Raw genomic sequence first — 18,325 nt, 5'->3', positions numbered from 1 at the left:
GTTATAAGTGAAGGATTATAGAAAGTTGGGGGATTTAATTTGGACTTTCTGCATTAAACACTTATACATCATGCATAAAATCAAATACTTTTAGCTAACGGTAGTTATGACTCACAAATGAAAGTTTAGTTTTTGTATATATTTATAATAAATTGGAAGTTATTGAATGTTTAAAATATAATTTACTCTAAATTGCCATTAATAAATATTTAATAGTGATACAAAATAACCGATATATGGTTTTTATTTAAATTTGTATATTGTATGAAAGAAACTAAAGTTTTATTTAGAAAATTTTGAATTCTCAGACAACCATACGTCAAATTTATAATGAGAAGTGATTCATACACAATATAACAGTTTTTTATTATACACAACAATTTATGCATTATAGAGTTGTACAGTATAATATTTTATAGTTAAAAGCAAATTAATTAAATTAAAGGATTTTACAGGAGATGGTGTGTAAAATCTTGTTACCTTGTTTACCCTATTTACATGTGGTGTGATTTTATAAAGAGAGTGAAGTGTTTATCTTATTCGCACGTGTAAGTAGATCCTTCTCCTCCTTTAATCCCTTATCGCCGGTCATATTCAATCCATTTATGAAAAAAGGGATAATACTTTGGGCATAAAGCATCCAATACTAGCTCGTTTCCCTACCACGTAGGATTGTATGTATTCTACACTTTTATCCTACATGTCATTTCCTTATCTTTGCCCATCAATTTCAATATATTTCCTACAAATAAATTCTTTTTACCTATTGTCATTCCATCAATTGAATGTTTGATCTATTCTTAAAAAAGTTATTATCGTTGTCTGTTTATCCACCAAAAAATTGTTGTTATGAATAAATTGTAGTACTGATATACGATAGCACTTAAAAGGTTTTAACAATTTAAAGATTGTTTTCAATAGTTTACATCTACATCCTTGACATTTATGATGGTATCCCGTAATAATGATTTCTTGTTATGAGAATTATATATTTATAAAGAATAAAATACAAATTTTCTTTGCTTAAAAATGTTGATTAATTGGGCTTTAATATTATTATTTTTTTTTTAAATAGATGAAAGTAAAATATTACATGGATATATTTCGGAAAAAAAAAGGAGACAATCAATGAAAGAAGAGGGAGTCTTTTGTTAAGGACTTGTCTAAATTTAGAAAAATAAATTCAAATGGATGTCCGAAAACAAAAGGCTAAAAGAAATGAAACACCAAATATGAAATTACAATTGTATCCCTGCTCTCTTGGTGACCCAACGTTTTTCTCGATCTGGCTAATGCTCTAGACACCACTGGATTTCAGACAGCTTTCCACGTGGAGACATCTGGGAGCATGTTGGGTGAGTGTGTGGGTCATCTTGTTGCGTAGAACCGGTCTTATAGGGTGCCGAGGTGTGTGTAACCTGGTGTAGCCGGTAATACTCGAGTCTTTTACCGATACATCCGGTAACAAGGGTCAATGAGTATAAACAGTTGGGGGTTTAAGGCCAATGGTTGGGTGGTTTTCAGAGGGTTTTTGTTTTTCATCCTCATCTCTCATCTCTCAACTATAATTCATCATCTTTTCAAGAATTTCTAGATAGAGAAAGTGAAATAACCAAGAGAGAAAATAGAGAGAGAAAATTAAGAAGAGGTTGCGTCTGAAACAAATCAAACAACATTTGGTGTATGAAGGACAAATGAGATTAATTATCAAAGGTGAAAAACTCATGGGTTTTGCTTGATCGATAACAACTTTGGTGATCTGGGTTTGTGGGTTTTCGATCATTCCATTTTCACATTTCCTAGTATGTATAAAATTTGCTTCAGAAAATCGGGATCTTGAAGAAACAGTTTGGTGAATTCTTGGGCAAATCGCGGGTTTATTAGAGGTGAGAGAAGATTTTCGAGATTGAATTGGGTTGTTGCTTTCTTGTAAAGTTTCAAACTCTTGATTTGTTTCCCGAGTTTTCCTGATACAAATTTTAACTTTTGATGGAAATTTCTCGAATTTCCCTCCAAATTCATCACAACCAAACAAGCATTATCGTACAGTTTTTACTATTTTTTTCGGGTTTTCTTTTTGTTCTGAATTTCGATTCTGATGGGTTCGATCTAAGTTTTTATGTCTGAAATTTGTTTCTATGTTGGCGAAATTCAGTTACCATGTAAGATCCTCCCAAAATTCTCATATTTTCATTTTCCAGGTAGGCTTGACGACCATGGAGTTCGTTTCTAGTTTGATCTGCTTTTGGGTTTTAGATTTTAAACATCATCAAAAGAAAAAATATTATAATTTGTTTACGCATACAGATCTTTTCGAATCTTTCTTCAGGGTTTTTACGAGGGGTTTGAATTCTTCTCCCCTCTTCATTTATTTCAATCCTAATCCCATCATCTTACGAATTCAAACCCTTTTCAATTTCAACTTTAGATGCTTTTTCCATATTGAGTTTTCGTGCTTTCTAAACCTTTTATTGATATAAAGTCCCATCAAATATCGTAATAGTGCTCCTGTTTCAATGGAGATTGCTGGTGGTGTGCCCTACCTTTTCTGAATCGTGTGTCAGATTCGTACTTGCTTGTGCTTGTTGCTTCCATGGAGATTGGTGGTGTGCCCTACTCTTAAACAATTCTATTTCAGATTCATACTTCCTTATCAAATCAATTCATCATCTTTTTTCCTTTTTATAACCATCATCATGATCTGCATATGCTTCCTCGTTCTGTTTACTGATCTGAATTTAAAAAAAAAAAAAAAAAAAATCCTTTTTTACAAATTTAGATCTTAAAATAATTTTAAGGTGATATTGAATCAATCATAGTAACAGTTATCTTAAACCTTGATACCAATGCCTTCTATGTGTTTGATATATTGCTTCACAGAGAATTTTCTAATATAAATAAATGAAACCCAGGGCTTCTGATCTTTTATCAGCTGGCTTTGCAGTAAACAAACACAATGCAGTAATCGTAGTATCTATCTTGTGTATTTGTTCGTTTATTATTCTTGAATCATTACAGATTGACCTGAATGTTTGATAAATGATGAACTTCTTCTAGGTGTCAAATCTTTGTAGACTTTCAAGAAGATCAAGAAAACATGTCGTGAAGTGTTTGATAAATTTCTTTATACCAAGATATGGTGTTACAAAAGAGGCTAGAATATGGATTCAACGGTTACAAGGTGCCCCCAACGCCTCGGGCTCCTAGATCAGCCAGGGTAAATCCGGAAATCTCTAATTTTCCAAATTCCCAAAAGTTCTCATTTTTTTTTTATACATAAAAAGAATCCAATTTCATGCTCTAATTATTTCAGAAAAGGGCTTCAAAATCTTGGAAAAAGAACGAAGATCGAATGTGTGCATTCGACTTACTAGCAACTGTTGCTGGAGAGTTATTACATGAAGGTGATAAACCAAATCAAGAAGAAAACAAAGTTTTTAAAACAGAAGAAAAAGATTGTGATCAAGGAAGCTGCAATAAGAGCTTCTTTTTGTCTGAGATTATCTCAAAAGCTCCGGTTTCCGATTCCGGTCCTACCTCCGGAATCACTGTTTCCGACTTCTCCCAGAAGGCTCCATCTGCTCCAAGATCTGTGGAAATTTGTAAAATAGAAGATACAAACAATAAGGAAATGACAAACGAGGTTCCCACCAATGGGAAGCCTCCACTTGTCAACAATTTAGATAGTAATGTAAATTTAGTTATTAGAGATGATGACGACAACTCTTGTGGATGCACTCAAAATAACAAGACTTTTGGGCCACCTTCACGAATTGGTGACAGAAGAATTAGAAGATTATTGGCATCCAAACAGTGGAAAAACTGTCCAAAATTAAACGATGGTAAGTAATTATGATTATGTTGTTATACAATTGTGTTTATCTTTACTCCTTTTCTTGAATTTGAATGGGATTTAATGTCATTTCAGATTATCGTAACAAGAAAAGTTTCTATAAACATCAAAGATCTTTAAGGGATTACCCTTTCAAAAAACGAAAACTTTACCAGTTTGACAACCCTTCCAATTCCAATGAAGATGGTTCCAGTTTGGGTCCCACATCTCAAGATCCTGCCTTTCAAACTCAAGATTCTCATGGTAAATGACACCCTTTTGGTGTATTTAATCTTGTCCACTCTTTTAATTCAAAATTAAAGAATCTTTTTTTGTTTGACTCAGTGAAACTCAAGATCAAGTCTTTTAGGGTACCCGAGTTTGTTATTGAAATACCCGAAACAGCAACTGTTAGTTCTCTAAAGGTACATACTTTTGTCAACTTATATCAAATCTTTTCTTGAATGGAAACATTATCTGTAGTTAACGGTTGACTTATGTTGACTTTTTTGTTTTTTTACATAGAGAACGGTTATGGAGGCTGTGACTGCTATATTTAGTGGTGAGTTACATGTTGGTGTGATGCTTCAAGGGAAGAGAATTAGAGATGATGAAAAAACTCTTTTACAAACTGGTATTTGCCATGATAACAAGCTAGATGCTCTTGGTTTCACTTTAGAGCCTAATAAGTTTCAAGATCGGTATGTGGTGTCGCCACCTGGCACACCCAAGTCATTAACAAGGTATACATAATATGTCATGACTCATGAGTTGTGTTAATGATAATAGACTAATAGACTAATATATGTGTAATCATTTCATATTAGGTATTCTAATGAAGTAGTAATCCAGCATGATGATGCATCCGTGACTAATTCTAGGACCATAATCGGTGTGGATTCACGGGAACTGGTGGCGGTTCCGGCCGCCGACAGTGGCGGTGGACTGGCGGTGGTTCCGGTGAGGAAATCAAAGCATGCTGAGGTGGCACAACGGAGGATTCGTAGGCCCTTTTCGGTGTCTGAAGTGGAAGCTTTGGTTGAAGCGGTTGAGAAGCTTGGAACAGGAAGGTAAAAAGTTTTATTAAATCTATTAATTTATTAAAAAAAAAAAAAAAAAAAAAAAACGTTGCTGAAGTGATTTGATATTTGAATCTTCAGATGGCGTGATGTTAAATTGAGAGCTTTTGATGATGCAAAGCACCGGACTTATGTGGATTTGAAGGTATTTATTTTATAGCAATAATTTGTTATTATGGAATTATAATAAATAAATAATTTGGTGGATTTTGAAATGAATGAAAGTACATTGCTATTTTTGATGCAGGATAAGTGGAAGACATTGGTGCACACGGCACGTATATCACCACAGCAAAGGAGAGGTGAGCCGGTCCCACAGGAGCTCCTGGACAGGGTGTTGACCGCTCATGGTTACTGGTCGTATCACCAAGCTAAGAACCAGTTCAAGCAAACTGAAATTTGTCGACTACTCTGAATTCTCAACTCTAAATAAAAATGTACAGATTATAAAAGTAGATAAGTATGGATAATGGATTGTTTCTTCCTTTTTTTATTTTGGGTTCGTGGGTTTTACTTTAGTAGTTTCTTTTGTTGTTACCATGTATAAAGAAAGTGACGAAAGGAATTGGTTAGGAGTGTTTTTATTTCTTTTCTTGGTGCGACGCTTGTAAAAATGGGCAGTCGATGGAATAAAAGATGATTTAAGATAGAATATAGATTCTTTTTGAAAGTGTTGATTGTTGATTTTGTGTATCTTAGGAGGTTTACATAATAGATGTTCGTAGTTTAGTTGTGTTTGACAGAGCGACTGAAAAAACTAATTTTTTTTGCTGATGATAAACTAGTTGGTAGCCAATAAAAGAATTGTGTTATGTAAAACCAATGATAGGTTAGATACCAAATGTAAAATGACATTTACATACATATCTCAAATAGTTTTTTAAAAGCTAGTATAAATATTACTTTAGCGGTCTTAAATAAAAATCATGCTACATTAAGCTCAAAAAATAATTAAGCTTATAGTGTTGCCATCCCTTCCTTTCCTAAAGCCAGTTCGGCATTTTTTTTTCTCTTATTACTTTTCCACTAAATTCCTTTAACATATGTACAATATACAAATGAAAGAAGAAAAACTCTTGTGAATATGCATGGTTTCCTAAGGTAACGGTAAAGGATTTGATGATTATCCGGTTATTGGATTAACATTGGTTCTTATCTTTGTTTAGATAGATATCCTATTTGTTATAAAGGTTTTAGTGATCACCTTAAGATCGTATATTGTATTTCACGGTATTTCTAATACATACAATATACAAAGAGATTATAACAAATACTAGATTACAACATATAATATAAATCTTATCTATTCTTAAGTTTTTATCTTTAATACCCCCATTCAAGCATATAAATCTTATCTATTCTTAAGTTTTTATCTTTAATACCCCCATTCAAGCGCAAAGGTAGTGGACCAACACGTAGCTTGACACGAAATTGCTCAAATAAGGGTCGTTGAAGACTTTTGGTGAAGATGTCCGCAAGCTGTAGATCAATGGGCACAAACCGTGTGTACAATTTTCTGGAAGCAACGAGCTAACGAACAAAATGATAGTCAATATCAATGTGCTTTGCGTTTTTATGAGATATTGGATTTTGACCGAGGAACAAAGCACTCTTGTTGTCACATAGCAAAGTGGGACGTTCCGGAGGCAGAGCAAAAAGTTTTCGTAAGAGATGAGTGATCCAAACTATTTCAGCTGTCGTGTTAGCCATAGCTCGGTACTCCGATTCACAACTCGATCGGGAGACAGTAGGCTGCTTTTTAGCACTCCAAGACACCAAGTTTTCTCCAAGAAAAATAGAATAACCATAGGTAGATCTCCGTGTTTCAATACAACGTGCCCAATCCGCGTCTGAATAACCAAGAAGAGAAGTGGAACAAGGATAAGTGAAACATAGCCCATAAGAGAGAGTACCCTTAACATATCGGAGGATCCGCTTTATATATTGAAAATGATCGACGGTAGGAGCATGAAGAAATTGGCTGACTTGATTAACAACATATGACAAGTCAGGACGCATACTTGTTAAATATTGCAATGCACATACTAAAGAGCGATATATGGCTGGATCAGAAAATGGCGATCCAGTGGAAACAAGCACATTTGTAGTAGATAACAGAGTGGATACTGGTTTGTAGTCAAGAAGATCAACTCTAACTAGAATATCATGTACATATTTGGACTGAGATAGAAATAGCCCATCATCCATATATGAGACCTCGAGACCCAAGAAATAGTTCAATGTTTCAAGATCCTTAACAACAAATTCCGAGTAAAGTTTGGAAATAAACTTGCGAATAAGAGGTGGATGATTACCGGTAAGGATGATGTCATCAACGTAGACAAGTAAGTACAAGATGTGAGAGTCACGTTTGAAGAAAAATAGAGAAGTATCAGCTCGAGTGCATATAAAACCAAGGCTAACAAGAAACAAGCTTAAACGTTGAAACCGTGCTCGCGGTGCTTGTTTGAGCCCATACAGTGCATTCTTTAGTTGACACACATGATTGGGAAAGCAATCATCAACAAATCCGGGTGGTTGCTCCATGAAAACTGTTTCAGTGAGTTTTCCATTTAAAAAAGCATTATTTACATCCAATTGATGTAAGGACCATTTATGCATGACAACTAGAGACAACATAATACAAATAGTCGCAAATTTGACGACAGGACTGAAAGTATAAGTATAGTCAATCCCAGAAAATTAACTGAATCCTTAAGCAACTAAATGAGCCTTGAATTTGTCAATAGTGCCATCAAAATTGTATTTAATGCGATAGACCCATTTAGAACCTACAACATTGGATTCACATGGACGAGGCACCAAGTCCCAATTATGATTGGAGCGTAAAGCTCTCATCTCATCTTCCATTGCAGATAACCATCATGGGTTTTTGGCAGCTGTTTTGTAGCTACGAGGTTCTTTAGAGGAAAATATAAGTTGATGTAAGGGAGACTGATGGAGAATAGCAATATCAACTACGTGTCTTGGTTTCACAATACCATCTTTTAGCTGTGTTATCATCGGATGAGTATTGTGATGAGCAGCTGATGCGAAAGACAAATTTGAAGATGGAGTCGGGTCATCAGCAGGAAAAGGAGAACCTGCGGTTGTTGGCTGCTGTAGCGGTGGAGATGGGGCTGCTGTACGATCAGGAGTGGTAGCCAAGCTAGGCAAATCAGATGGCAGACATAAAGAACATGGAGAATTAGTGGCTGCTATAACTATGTGCATCGAGTCAGAAGGAGATGAGTCCAGAAATGATGGATCAGATAGCGAAGAAGAAGAAACATCATCAAATTCAGAGAAACCCATATGTGCTTGATCGGGTGGAGAAGTAATAGCAGCGAAAGGAAATTGATTTTCTTCAAAAACCGCATGACGAGTTGTGTTAATGCGTCCGGATGTAGGATCTAAACATCGATAACCCTTATATTGTGAGCTATAACCAATAAAAATACAAGATGCACTCCTTGGTTCCAACTTGTTTGCTGAGTAGTTGCGTAAATAAGGAAATACGGTGCACCCAAACGCTCTAAAAACATTGTAGTTGGGAGAGGAGTGATAAAGTAGCTCAAATGGAATTTTGTAATCGAGAAGCTTAGAGGTAAGGCGGTTGATAATATAAGTTGCTGAACAGAACGCATCAACCCATAAAGTAGCTGGGGCACTCGAATTAAACATCATTGCAATGCCGGTTTCTATAACATGACGGTGCTTTCTCTCCGCTCTACCATTCTGTTGTGGTGTGTAGGCACATGATAAATGGTGATGTATGCCATTGTTGACTAAAATAGTGCTAACATGATTATTAACAAACTCGGAACCACCATCTGTTTGAAAGGTTTTCAATTTGCATTCAAATTGAGTTTGAACAAAGGAAAGAAAAGCTGTTAAAATCGTAATAAAATTTGATTTGAGATTTAGTGGATAGAACCATGTAAAGCGAGAGAAATCATCAACAAACACACAATAGTATCGATATCCTTCTGTAGATACAATGGGTGCAGGACCCCAAAGATCACAGTGAACTAAGTCAAGAACTTGAGAAGCTCATTTAGTGTTAAGTTGGAATGGTAGTTTCTTTCTTTTTGATAATTGACATGAAGAACAAACATGTGGTTTAGGCAATAAAGATGTAACTTTTGGATTAGGTGTCTAAGTTCATAACTATTTCTGGAATGTACTTGACCCGATTTGAATGGTCCATTTGGGTTGCATGGCATTGCAACACTTGGATAGACTAAATGAGAGAAAGGACACTTAAGGATTATTAATATATTATAAGTTCTAATATATTAATAATATTATTTAATTAGTATTGATCAAAGAACTAATATGGAATTAATTAAGTGATCAAAAAGAGACTAAGTAAATATATGGGGTTGATTGTGTAAATCATCTATTCTTGTATAGTGGGCTAATGATCCATGGTTTATATGAATTGGGCTAAACCCATAAGGTGCTCCATGGATAGTCCATGTGAGTTATAAACCCATGGATCATGGAATATGGAAAGCCATGACAATTACGGTTTACATGGTGTAACCCTACTTATGACACAATTATATAAATACCCAAAGTCTAGCAAAAGCAGCCACTACAAGCAAGTGTAAGAGGGCTAACCGAATTTTGAGTGTAAGTGTACTTCTCTCAAGGTTATTCCAAGTGTTGTGGTGTTGTGTGAGACATTTGAGGCATCACACTTGAGGTGCTAAGCTTACAAGGTTCTCAAGAAATCCAAACAACAAAAAGGTATGTAATTCAACTAGCTGTTATGTTTAAAAGTTTCCATGCCATGCTAGTTAGGTTAATAACCATCGAAATCAAATTTGCATGTATCTTAGTAAAACATAGATCCAAGGTTTCTAGGGTTGCATGTACACCTTAGGAGTGTTAGAATGTTCAAAATCCTTCAGTAACAGATAAAGCACCATTTTTATTCAATAATGAAATAATGTCAAATGAAACATGCCCTAGTCTATTATGCCATAATTCATGAGATGCACGTGATTTAGAAGATTGTAAACTTGAAAGAAAACTTTGTGTGCTTGCTTTAGCACATACAAACCATTCTCACATTTTCCCTTTACCAAGATTTCCTTTGTTGCTCGATTCTAAATTGCAAAGAAAGGATTAGAAAATAAAACATCAATTGGAGAATCATCCGTTAGTTTATTGATGGATAGCAGATTCTTGGTGATGTTGGGGACAACAAGAACATCACTAAGTTTAATATCAAGAGAGAGAGAGAGAGAGAGAGATAGAGATAGAGATAGAGATAGAGATAGAGAGAGAGAGAGAGATTTGTGAACAATATGTGAGATAGAAGAGTAATTAACATTACCAAACATGACCTGATCATTACCATGATAATGATTACTGTAGTCAAGATTGTTGGGAGAAGAAGTCATGTGAGTGGTAGCACCTGAATCAACATACCAATCAGGTGAGTTACTAGTCACATGACACTGAGCCTGAAAGGCCTGTGCTAGATTGTTGTTTCCAGGGGTGTTTTGTCGAGCCTGAAAAGTACTTAATTCGGGACCGGAACTTTCATAATGACCATTATTCTGCACAATTGACAATGTGAAGATCGACGTCCCCTACCACGTCCACCAGTTTGACCACCACGTCCGCGACCTGTGTTACGATTAGAAGTAGTAGAACCCCCACGATGGGATTGTTGATTTGTTGTAAAAGCAACAGTAGGAACAATTGAACCATGGATCGCTCTGAGGAATAATTCATGAGACTCATCTTGAGAGATTAAGTCACACAAAGGGGTAGGAGTTTTAATAGCACAATATGTGGTTCAAAAGGTTTCAAAAGATGTGCCAAGACCACAAAGAAACAAATGATTTTTGTCAGTTGCATCAACAGGATGACCAATTGCTGAAAGCTGATCACAAATACCTTTGAATTTAACACCAAATTCAGAGACAATAGAAGTACCTTTCTGTAGCTGTCTAAGGTTATACTTGAGAACATGCATCCGTTCATGGGAGTCCTGACGATAGGTAATCTGCAAAGCAGTCCATACTTCATAGGAAGTAGTGAGACCGAGAGTTTCAGCCATGGCAGCCTCTATGAGAGAGTCCTGAATGATTAAGAATGCCTTCTGATCATCTTCTATCCATGAAGTGTAAGCAGGATTGGGACTAGAAGAGCCGGCAACATTAGGGGCTGTCGTTTTGGAGGAGATAGCAATAGTGCCATCAATATGGCCTGATAGCTTCTGATAAGCAAGCAAAGTAAGTAACTGATTACGCCAAAGAAGATAGTTGGTGGGGGAGAGTTTATTTGTAATCATATGAAGAATAATGTTGAGGGAGAAGGAAGAATCAGAAAAGGAGGTTTTGCCGACCATGATGAGGAAGGGAATAGAAAACCTAATCTGATACCATATAAAGGTTTTAATGATCACCTTAAGATCGTATATTGTATTTCACGGTATTTATAATACATACAATATAGAAAGAGATAATAACAAATACTAGATTACAGGAAATAATATAAATCTTATCTATTCTTAAGTTTTATCTCTAATATTTGTTAGTATTGGTAGTTAGCCTTTTGTGATCAGACTCTATTTATTGTAATCGTTTGTAACCTGTTTAGTAAGAATAATGAATCCCAATTGAAGTCAGTTCATACTAAAACTTTCATGGTATCAAAGTAAATCGTTTTCTAGGGACGATAATAATCTCCGGCGAGCATGGCAGGAGATATACCAGAAGGATCTGACAAGAAAGATGATGAGAAAATTGATACCACTTCGCCATTCTACATCCACCCATCAGATTATCCCAAACATGTTCAAGTAAATGACTTGTTGAATGACAACAATTAAAATGAATGGAAACAAGAGATGAAAAATTTTCTCTTGGTGAAAAACAAGATGGGATTAATAGATGGAGCGGTGAAGAAGCCTGAGTCAACATCACCCACGTACACGGCATGGGTTCGAGCCGATGCTATGATAAAAGGGTGGTTAACCACAATGATGGAGAGGGAAATAAGAACAAGTGTTCAATATGTGAACACCTCCTCAGAGGTCTGGCCAGACCTTGAAGAGTGATTCGAAAAAGAGGGTGCACCTCGTGCGTACGAGTTGAAGCAAGCTCTCCATGTAACGAGACAAGATGGGAGTTTTGTGTCGAATTACTACACTAAGCTAAGGTTAATTTGAGATGAATTGCATATGGTAATTCCCACGCCACGATGCACCTGTGAAGGTTTCAGTTTTGGAATTGGAAAACAACTTAATGAGTTGAGAGAAAAAGAAAGGAATTACGAGTTCTTGATGGGTTTGGACAATGATTTCGCAGTCATCAGAACTCAAGTACTTGTTATGAAGCTGACACCCTCCATCGGAACGGTATACCATTTGTTAGCAGAAGATGAGAAACAAAGAGCAATCACAGGTGGAGTGAAAAGGAGTGGGACTGAGGCATCAACGTTCTAGGTTAACTACAATTCACAGCGGGGACATCGACAATCATTACCGAAGCAAGCTGCTCAATCGGTAAATAAAGTGACACAGAAATCCTCAAAATCAGATGTCTACAAGAAGATTCGATGTTCTCACTGCCAACGAGATGGATACATCAAGGACGGATGTTTCAAACTTATTGGGTACCCTGAATGGTGGCCCGGTAAGAAAGATAAACCCAGGACAACTTGTGTGGAGTTGGGCCCAAGTCCGATCCCAGACTTTCAGATGAGTAGTACTGACTCTTTGTTGAGCATTTCAAGGAAGGAACAGATGTAACAATACAATCAATGGAAAACATGGCAGGTAGAAATGGAATTTATGAAGGGTGGATTGTCGACTCGGGATCCACCGAGCACATGACACACAATGATTTTTTGATTAATAAAACCCAAAACCCTAAAGACTCACCTGTTGTTATTCCTAATGAAGACAAGGTTCAGGTCATGGGGGAGGGTGAACACACTTTGCCAGAACGTTTAAAATTAAAAGGAGTTTTATTTGTACCAAGTTTTAATTACAATCTTCTTTCAGGTGGTAAACTCGCAGATGATCTAAACTATGTTGTTACATTTTCCCACGTTTTTTCGTGATGTAGGAGTTGGGGACAAAGCACTTGATTGGAGCAGGTGGTCGCAATGGAGGATTGTATCGGATGGGGGTATGAAGATGAAGACAAATGAAGCTCTAATGTCGACTTTTGAGGTTTGGCATAAAAGGCTTGGGCACCCATCAATCAAGAAGATCTCGAGTTTAAATTTTGTTAGTGTTTCAAATAAAGAACAAATTAATAAATGTGATGCTTGTCTTAAAGCAAAACACACTAGACTTCCATTTCCTGCTAGTGAAATAAAAACCTCTTCTTGTTTTGATTTGATACATTGTGATGTGTGGGGTAGGTATAGGACTCCTTCTCTTAGAAATGCATCTTATTTTTTTGACAATTATAGATGATTTTACTAAAGCAGTTTGGACTTTTTTTTTTTATAAAACATAAGCATGAGGCTAGTACAAGTCTCATAGACTTTCACAAGATGGTTCAAACTCAATTTGGAAAATAAATCAAGCGAGTAAGATGTGACAACGGGGGTGAATTTGTGTCTAATAAAATGTGTGATTTTTATGCTTAAGAAGGGATTGTTTTAGAGACATCTTGTCCTCATACACCACAAAAGAATGGTGCGGTCAAACGCAAGCATAGGCACTTGTTAGAAACTGCACGGGCTCTTCGCTTCAAGCAAACCTACCAAAGGTTTTTTGGGGTGAGTGTGTCTTGACAACTACACATGTGATAAACTGAATGCCAACCAAAATTTTGCAAGGTATCACACCATATGAGATACTTTTTGGTCACAAACCTACTTATGATCACATGTGGGTGTTTAGGTGTTTGGCTTATTATCTAAGTACAAAGACAAAAGGTGACAAGTTTGAGGCTAGGGGCAGACTTGGTTTGTATGTTGGGTATCCTCAAGGTACAAAGGGATAACGAATATATGATTTAGAAAATATAAAAATAATTATTTCTAGGGATGTTCGCTTTCTAGAAGACCAGTTTTCAATGGGATCGGGTTTAATAAATGACAGTGTGCAACAAGAAGAACTTTTGAATTAGACAATAATGCAAGTGAGACTTATGTTGCCCCATGTGGTGAACCTGTATCTCACATAGATTATCACGGTGATGATGTCACCATTAACCAAGAGGTGGCACCTACTTCTGATGATGATAGTAGTGGTGCATCTCCAATATCCACCAGCCTTAGCAGTGAAAATAACTCCCACATGCACACATAATCTAAAGATGTTCATGCTACGAGGGTTAAACGAGCTCAAACGCAGCTCCTTCGGTTTAGTGACTATGAGGTTGAATTACCCTCGTCGATCAATCATCTACTGCTCGCTACTGATCGACATGCTTCTACAGTACACCCCCTCTCCTCTTATGTCTCTTATAAAAGAATTTCTAAGTCTCATAAAGCGTTTTTAGCAGCCATAGTCACACACTATGAGCCAAAGTGTTTTAAGCATGCAACTAAAGATGAAAGGTGGCGAGATGCAATGATCAGAGAAATAAGTGCTTTAGAAGCAAATAAGACTTGGATACTTGTTGAGCTACCACCTAGTAAACGCATCATTGAATCTAAATGGGTGTACAAGATCAAGTTCAAACCAAACGGGGAGATAGAACGCTACAAAGCAAGGCTTGTCGTGAAAGGATACACACAACTGGAAGGTGTGGACTACCATGACACTTTCACCCTGGTTGCCAAACTCGTCACTGTCAGAATTTTACTAACCATGGCAGTCAAAATTAATTGGATCATACATCAGTTAGACATGAATAATGTGTTCTTACATGGTGATCTTGAAGAAGATTTGTACATGAAGATTCCTCAAGATTTTGGCAAAGAAGGTGACAAGAGGGTTTGCAAGTTGAAGAAGTCTTTGCATGGCTTGAAGCAGGCTAGTAAGAACTGGTATCACAAGTTCACCTCAGCATTGCGAGAGCTTGATTTCCACCAATCACATGAGGATCACTCATTGTTCATTCATCGAAATAAAAAAGTGTTTGTGGCAGCATTGATATATGTTGATGATGTGATCAATGTAGGTAATGATTCTAAGAAGATTTAGAGTATCAAGTCGAGTCTCCATGCTCGATTCAACATCAAAGATTTAGGCAATCTCACGTATTTCTTGGGGATTGAAGTGTCACGCGTACAAGAAGGTCTAGTACTTAGTTAACGAAAGTACACTATTGACATAGTAGATGACGTTGGTATGCTTGGGTGCCGTCCACGTAAGTTTCCAAAGGAACAAAATCTCAAACTGGACAAAGGTGATAAGAAAGAGAAAGTTGATGCTAATTTGTATAGGCGATTGGTTGGAAGACTAATTTATTTGCAAGAAACATGACCGAATATTACATATTCGGTTAATGTTTTAAGCCAATTCGTATCTGATCCTCTTCGAAATCATTGGAATGCAACTTTGAGGGTTTTGCGTTATCTTAAAACTACTTTAGGACAAGGCATTCTTCTTCCAAAGGATGGACGACTAGAGTTGCTTGCTTATAGTGACTCTGACTGGTTAGGTTGTCCTTTCTTCAGGCGTTCAAGGACTGGTTATCTGTTAATGTTGGGTGGTACGCCGGTGTCATGGAAATCTCGCAAGCAATCATTGGTCTCTCGGTCTTTTGTAGAAGCGGAGTCTCGTGCCATGGCGACTATGGTCAGTGAAATATTATGGGTTTGGTGGTTACTTTCTGAACTTGGAATTCGCATTGACAAGCCCACTCATCTCTTGTGCGATAATGAGTCTGATTGTCATATTGCTCATAATCCGATCTTTCATGAACAAACTAAACATGTTGAAATGAATTGTTTTTTTGTTCGGGAGAGAGTGGAGTCTAAAGAAATAGCTCCTGTTTGTGTTGCTACTCAAGCTCAGCTGGCGGATTTGTTTACTAAGTCTCTTGGTTCTGACAGGTTACAATCACTACTTGTCAAGTTTAACATTTGAAATCTCCATGTGTCAACTTGAGGGGGAGTAAAGGATTTGATGATTATCCGGTTATTGGATTAGCATGGTTTATTTGGTTCTTATCTTTGTTTAGATAGATATCCTATTTGTTAGTATTGGTAGCTAGCCTTTTGTGATCGGACTCTATTTATTGTGATCGTTTGTAACCTATTTAGTAAGAATAATGAATCCCAATTGAAGTTAGTTCATACTAAAACTTTCAAATGGGACACCTCAAAAGGGTGTTCCCTTAGGTCTCTTGCATCCGAAATGTTTCCTATCTTTTTTCTGCTCGACACCCTCGACGCTTCTAAATTAGTGTATACATGTCAAACACAACCTAAAACATTAACAATTTTTGAAACAAGGTGGGTGAGCTTGCCAATTTGGTTGGTTTAATGAATTGGACTTAAAATTGATTTCTTTTATATGTAAAATCACATATTTATTTTTTTTATGAATTAGACCTTTTTAAAACACTAAAGAAAATCATACAATCAATCGTTTGGACTCATAATGGAAAATAATAGTACAAAATCCAAAATTCCGTAACTTGTATACGTTTTTTTTTTGTGTGTGGGGTGAGGTGGGGGTTAGAAAATACATAATTTTTGGAGTTGATATACAATTAGTTTTCAAAACCGTTCTAGATTTTAAGCTTATTATTTTTGTTTAAAAATCACCAATACAACAGCCCTTGCCCTATAGCCTTTGCCCTTGAAGCTTAATTAGTTGGCATCTAGGTGTCCACGTGGCATCCAACTATGTTTATATGGTTGTTAATGTAGTCTACATTGATATGAATCATTATTGTTATATTTCATATTTACTAAATAGTCCATTTTAGTCACACAAAATTACAAAAATAGTCAATTTGGTTTCTTAAAAATAACAAAGTCAGTCTCAGGTAAAGTTTTTTGATGACAACGGTCCTTGTGGTTTGCAAAACTTGTACAGATGACCTTTTTTACTAACTCAGTTAGTATTTAGCTATTAGAGACTGAATTTTTAAGGACATCTCCGTCTTTTCTAATATAAATAGACTGAATTTGTATCATTTAATAACTCATATAGACCATTTTTGTAATTTGTTTTAAAATAATATAAATACTAGAAAAAAGAGGGAAGATGATTTGAACTTAGAACCTTCTCTATCTCTTAGTCAAAGCTCTAGCCAACTAGGTTAGACCCAAACCTCCTCCTCCTCTCTCTCTCTCTCTCTCTCTCTCTCTCTCTCTCTCTCTCTCTCTCTCTCTCTCTCTCTCTCTCTCTCTCTCTCTCTCTCTCTCTCTCTCTCTCTCTCTCTCCAATTATGTTAGACCCAAACTTGTTTTATATTTTGGAAAACTAATTGATATTATCTAAAATCGTAAATACATTAATAATAAAAAAACAAGAAAAACATATATATATATATATATATATATATATATATATATATATATATATTAATAAAATAAATATATTTTTAGCGTATTGTAAAAAAATATTTGAGCAAATTACACGAATCGTCCCTCATCCATGTGCCAAAAAGCATGTTTCGTCCGTAATTTCAAAAATTAACTCGGACCGTCCCTTATTTGGTTAAAAGTTGCACGCTTCATCCCTCTCAGCATAAAAAGACAATTTTGCCGTATTCTTTTATTTCTTGATTTATTCTATATTTATTTCATATTATTTATTTATTTATTTATTAATTTGTTTATTATAAAAATAAATATTTATTGCATTTATCTAATAAAATATATAGGCCAACCTTTAGCCCCTAAGAACATCGTCTTCTCTCTCTCTCTCTCCCCTGTTTCTTCTTCGATGTGTCTCTGTCTCTAGTGCATCTCCGGCGACTCCGACCACATCTCCTCTCCACCAATGTAACTGGACCAAGTCACAAGTCTATGTAAGTGTACATATGTAATACCGAGAGAGAGGGCAAGAGTGTCGGAGAAATTACACGATTAAGAGAGGCAGTCGACGTCCCCTTCAAACCATCGTTGCCGTCCCCTAGAGACCACTGATGTCGTTCGTGTGAGCTCCAAGAAACCCCTCACCCAGGTACTATACCTCTTCGACTTCTGGATCTGCAACTCCCCGACAAGAATCCTGAAGAAATTTGCTATGTTGTTGGGTAACGGCTGCTAGGGTTATGAGACGAAAAGAACTCGTCGAAAACCACCTCCCCCCTCTGAAATTGCCCCATCTTATCTGTGTGTAGTTTTTTACATTACAAAATTAAGATATTACCTCTAAAAAACGGTGTAAATTTGGTTATATAATAGGCTCGATTCTGCAAGATTGAACCAGACAAATGGAATAACCCTTCACCAGAAAACTGATCCTCGGTGAAGTTAGATGTAGAACAATATCATAACAACCTAGAAATACATATCAATGGAA

At 36.2% G+C, this 18,325-nt stretch overlaps 1 protein-coding gene across 1 annotated transcript; it reads left to right on the top strand.

Annotated features, from left to right (window-relative positions):
• The first annotated feature begins 1,517 nt into the window (after positions 1-1,517).
• Positions 1,518-5,581, top strand: TRP1 (telomeric repeat binding protein 1). Its single transcript, XM_078969880.1, has 9 exons — positions 1,518-1,886; positions 3,058-3,217; positions 3,314-3,842; positions 3,929-4,096; positions 4,178-4,257; positions 4,358-4,575; positions 4,660-4,902; positions 4,993-5,056; positions 5,159-5,581. Exons 2-9 carry the CDS (start codon positions 3,137-3,139, stop codon positions 5,324-5,326), a joined length of 1,551 nt encoding a protein of 516 aa, XP_078826006.1. The 5' UTR covers positions 1,518-1,886; positions 3,058-3,136; the 3' UTR covers positions 5,327-5,581.
• Positions 5,582-18,325: the final 12,744 nt, after the last annotated feature.

Source organism: Lactuca saligna, chromosome 8, assembly GCF_052625555.1.
Source record: "Lactuca saligna cultivar CGN05327 chromosome 8, ASM5262555v1, whole genome shotgun sequence".
NCBI classification, from domain to species: domain Eukaryota; kingdom Viridiplantae; phylum Streptophyta; class Magnoliopsida; order Asterales; family Asteraceae; genus Lactuca; species Lactuca saligna.
Note: the sequence above shows the minus strand (reverse complement) of the source record. Positions and strands in the feature narration are given on the sequence as shown.

What these genes read in the sequence shown, in the direction of transcription:
- TRP1 (XM_078969880.1), top strand. Translation starts at nt 3,137, where the DNA reads ATGGTGTTACAAAAGAGGCTAGAATATGGATTCAACGGTTACAAGGTG. An exon ending in CTGTCCAAAATTAAACGATG is followed by an intron (nt 3,843 to 3,928) that starts GTAAGTAATTAT and finishes ATGTCATTTCAG; the next exon opens with ATTATCGTAACAAGAAAAGT. An exon ending in ACACCCAAGTCATTAACAAG is followed by an intron (nt 4,576 to 4,659) that starts GTATACATAATA and finishes ATTTCATATTAG; the next exon opens with GTATTCTAATGAAGTAGTAA.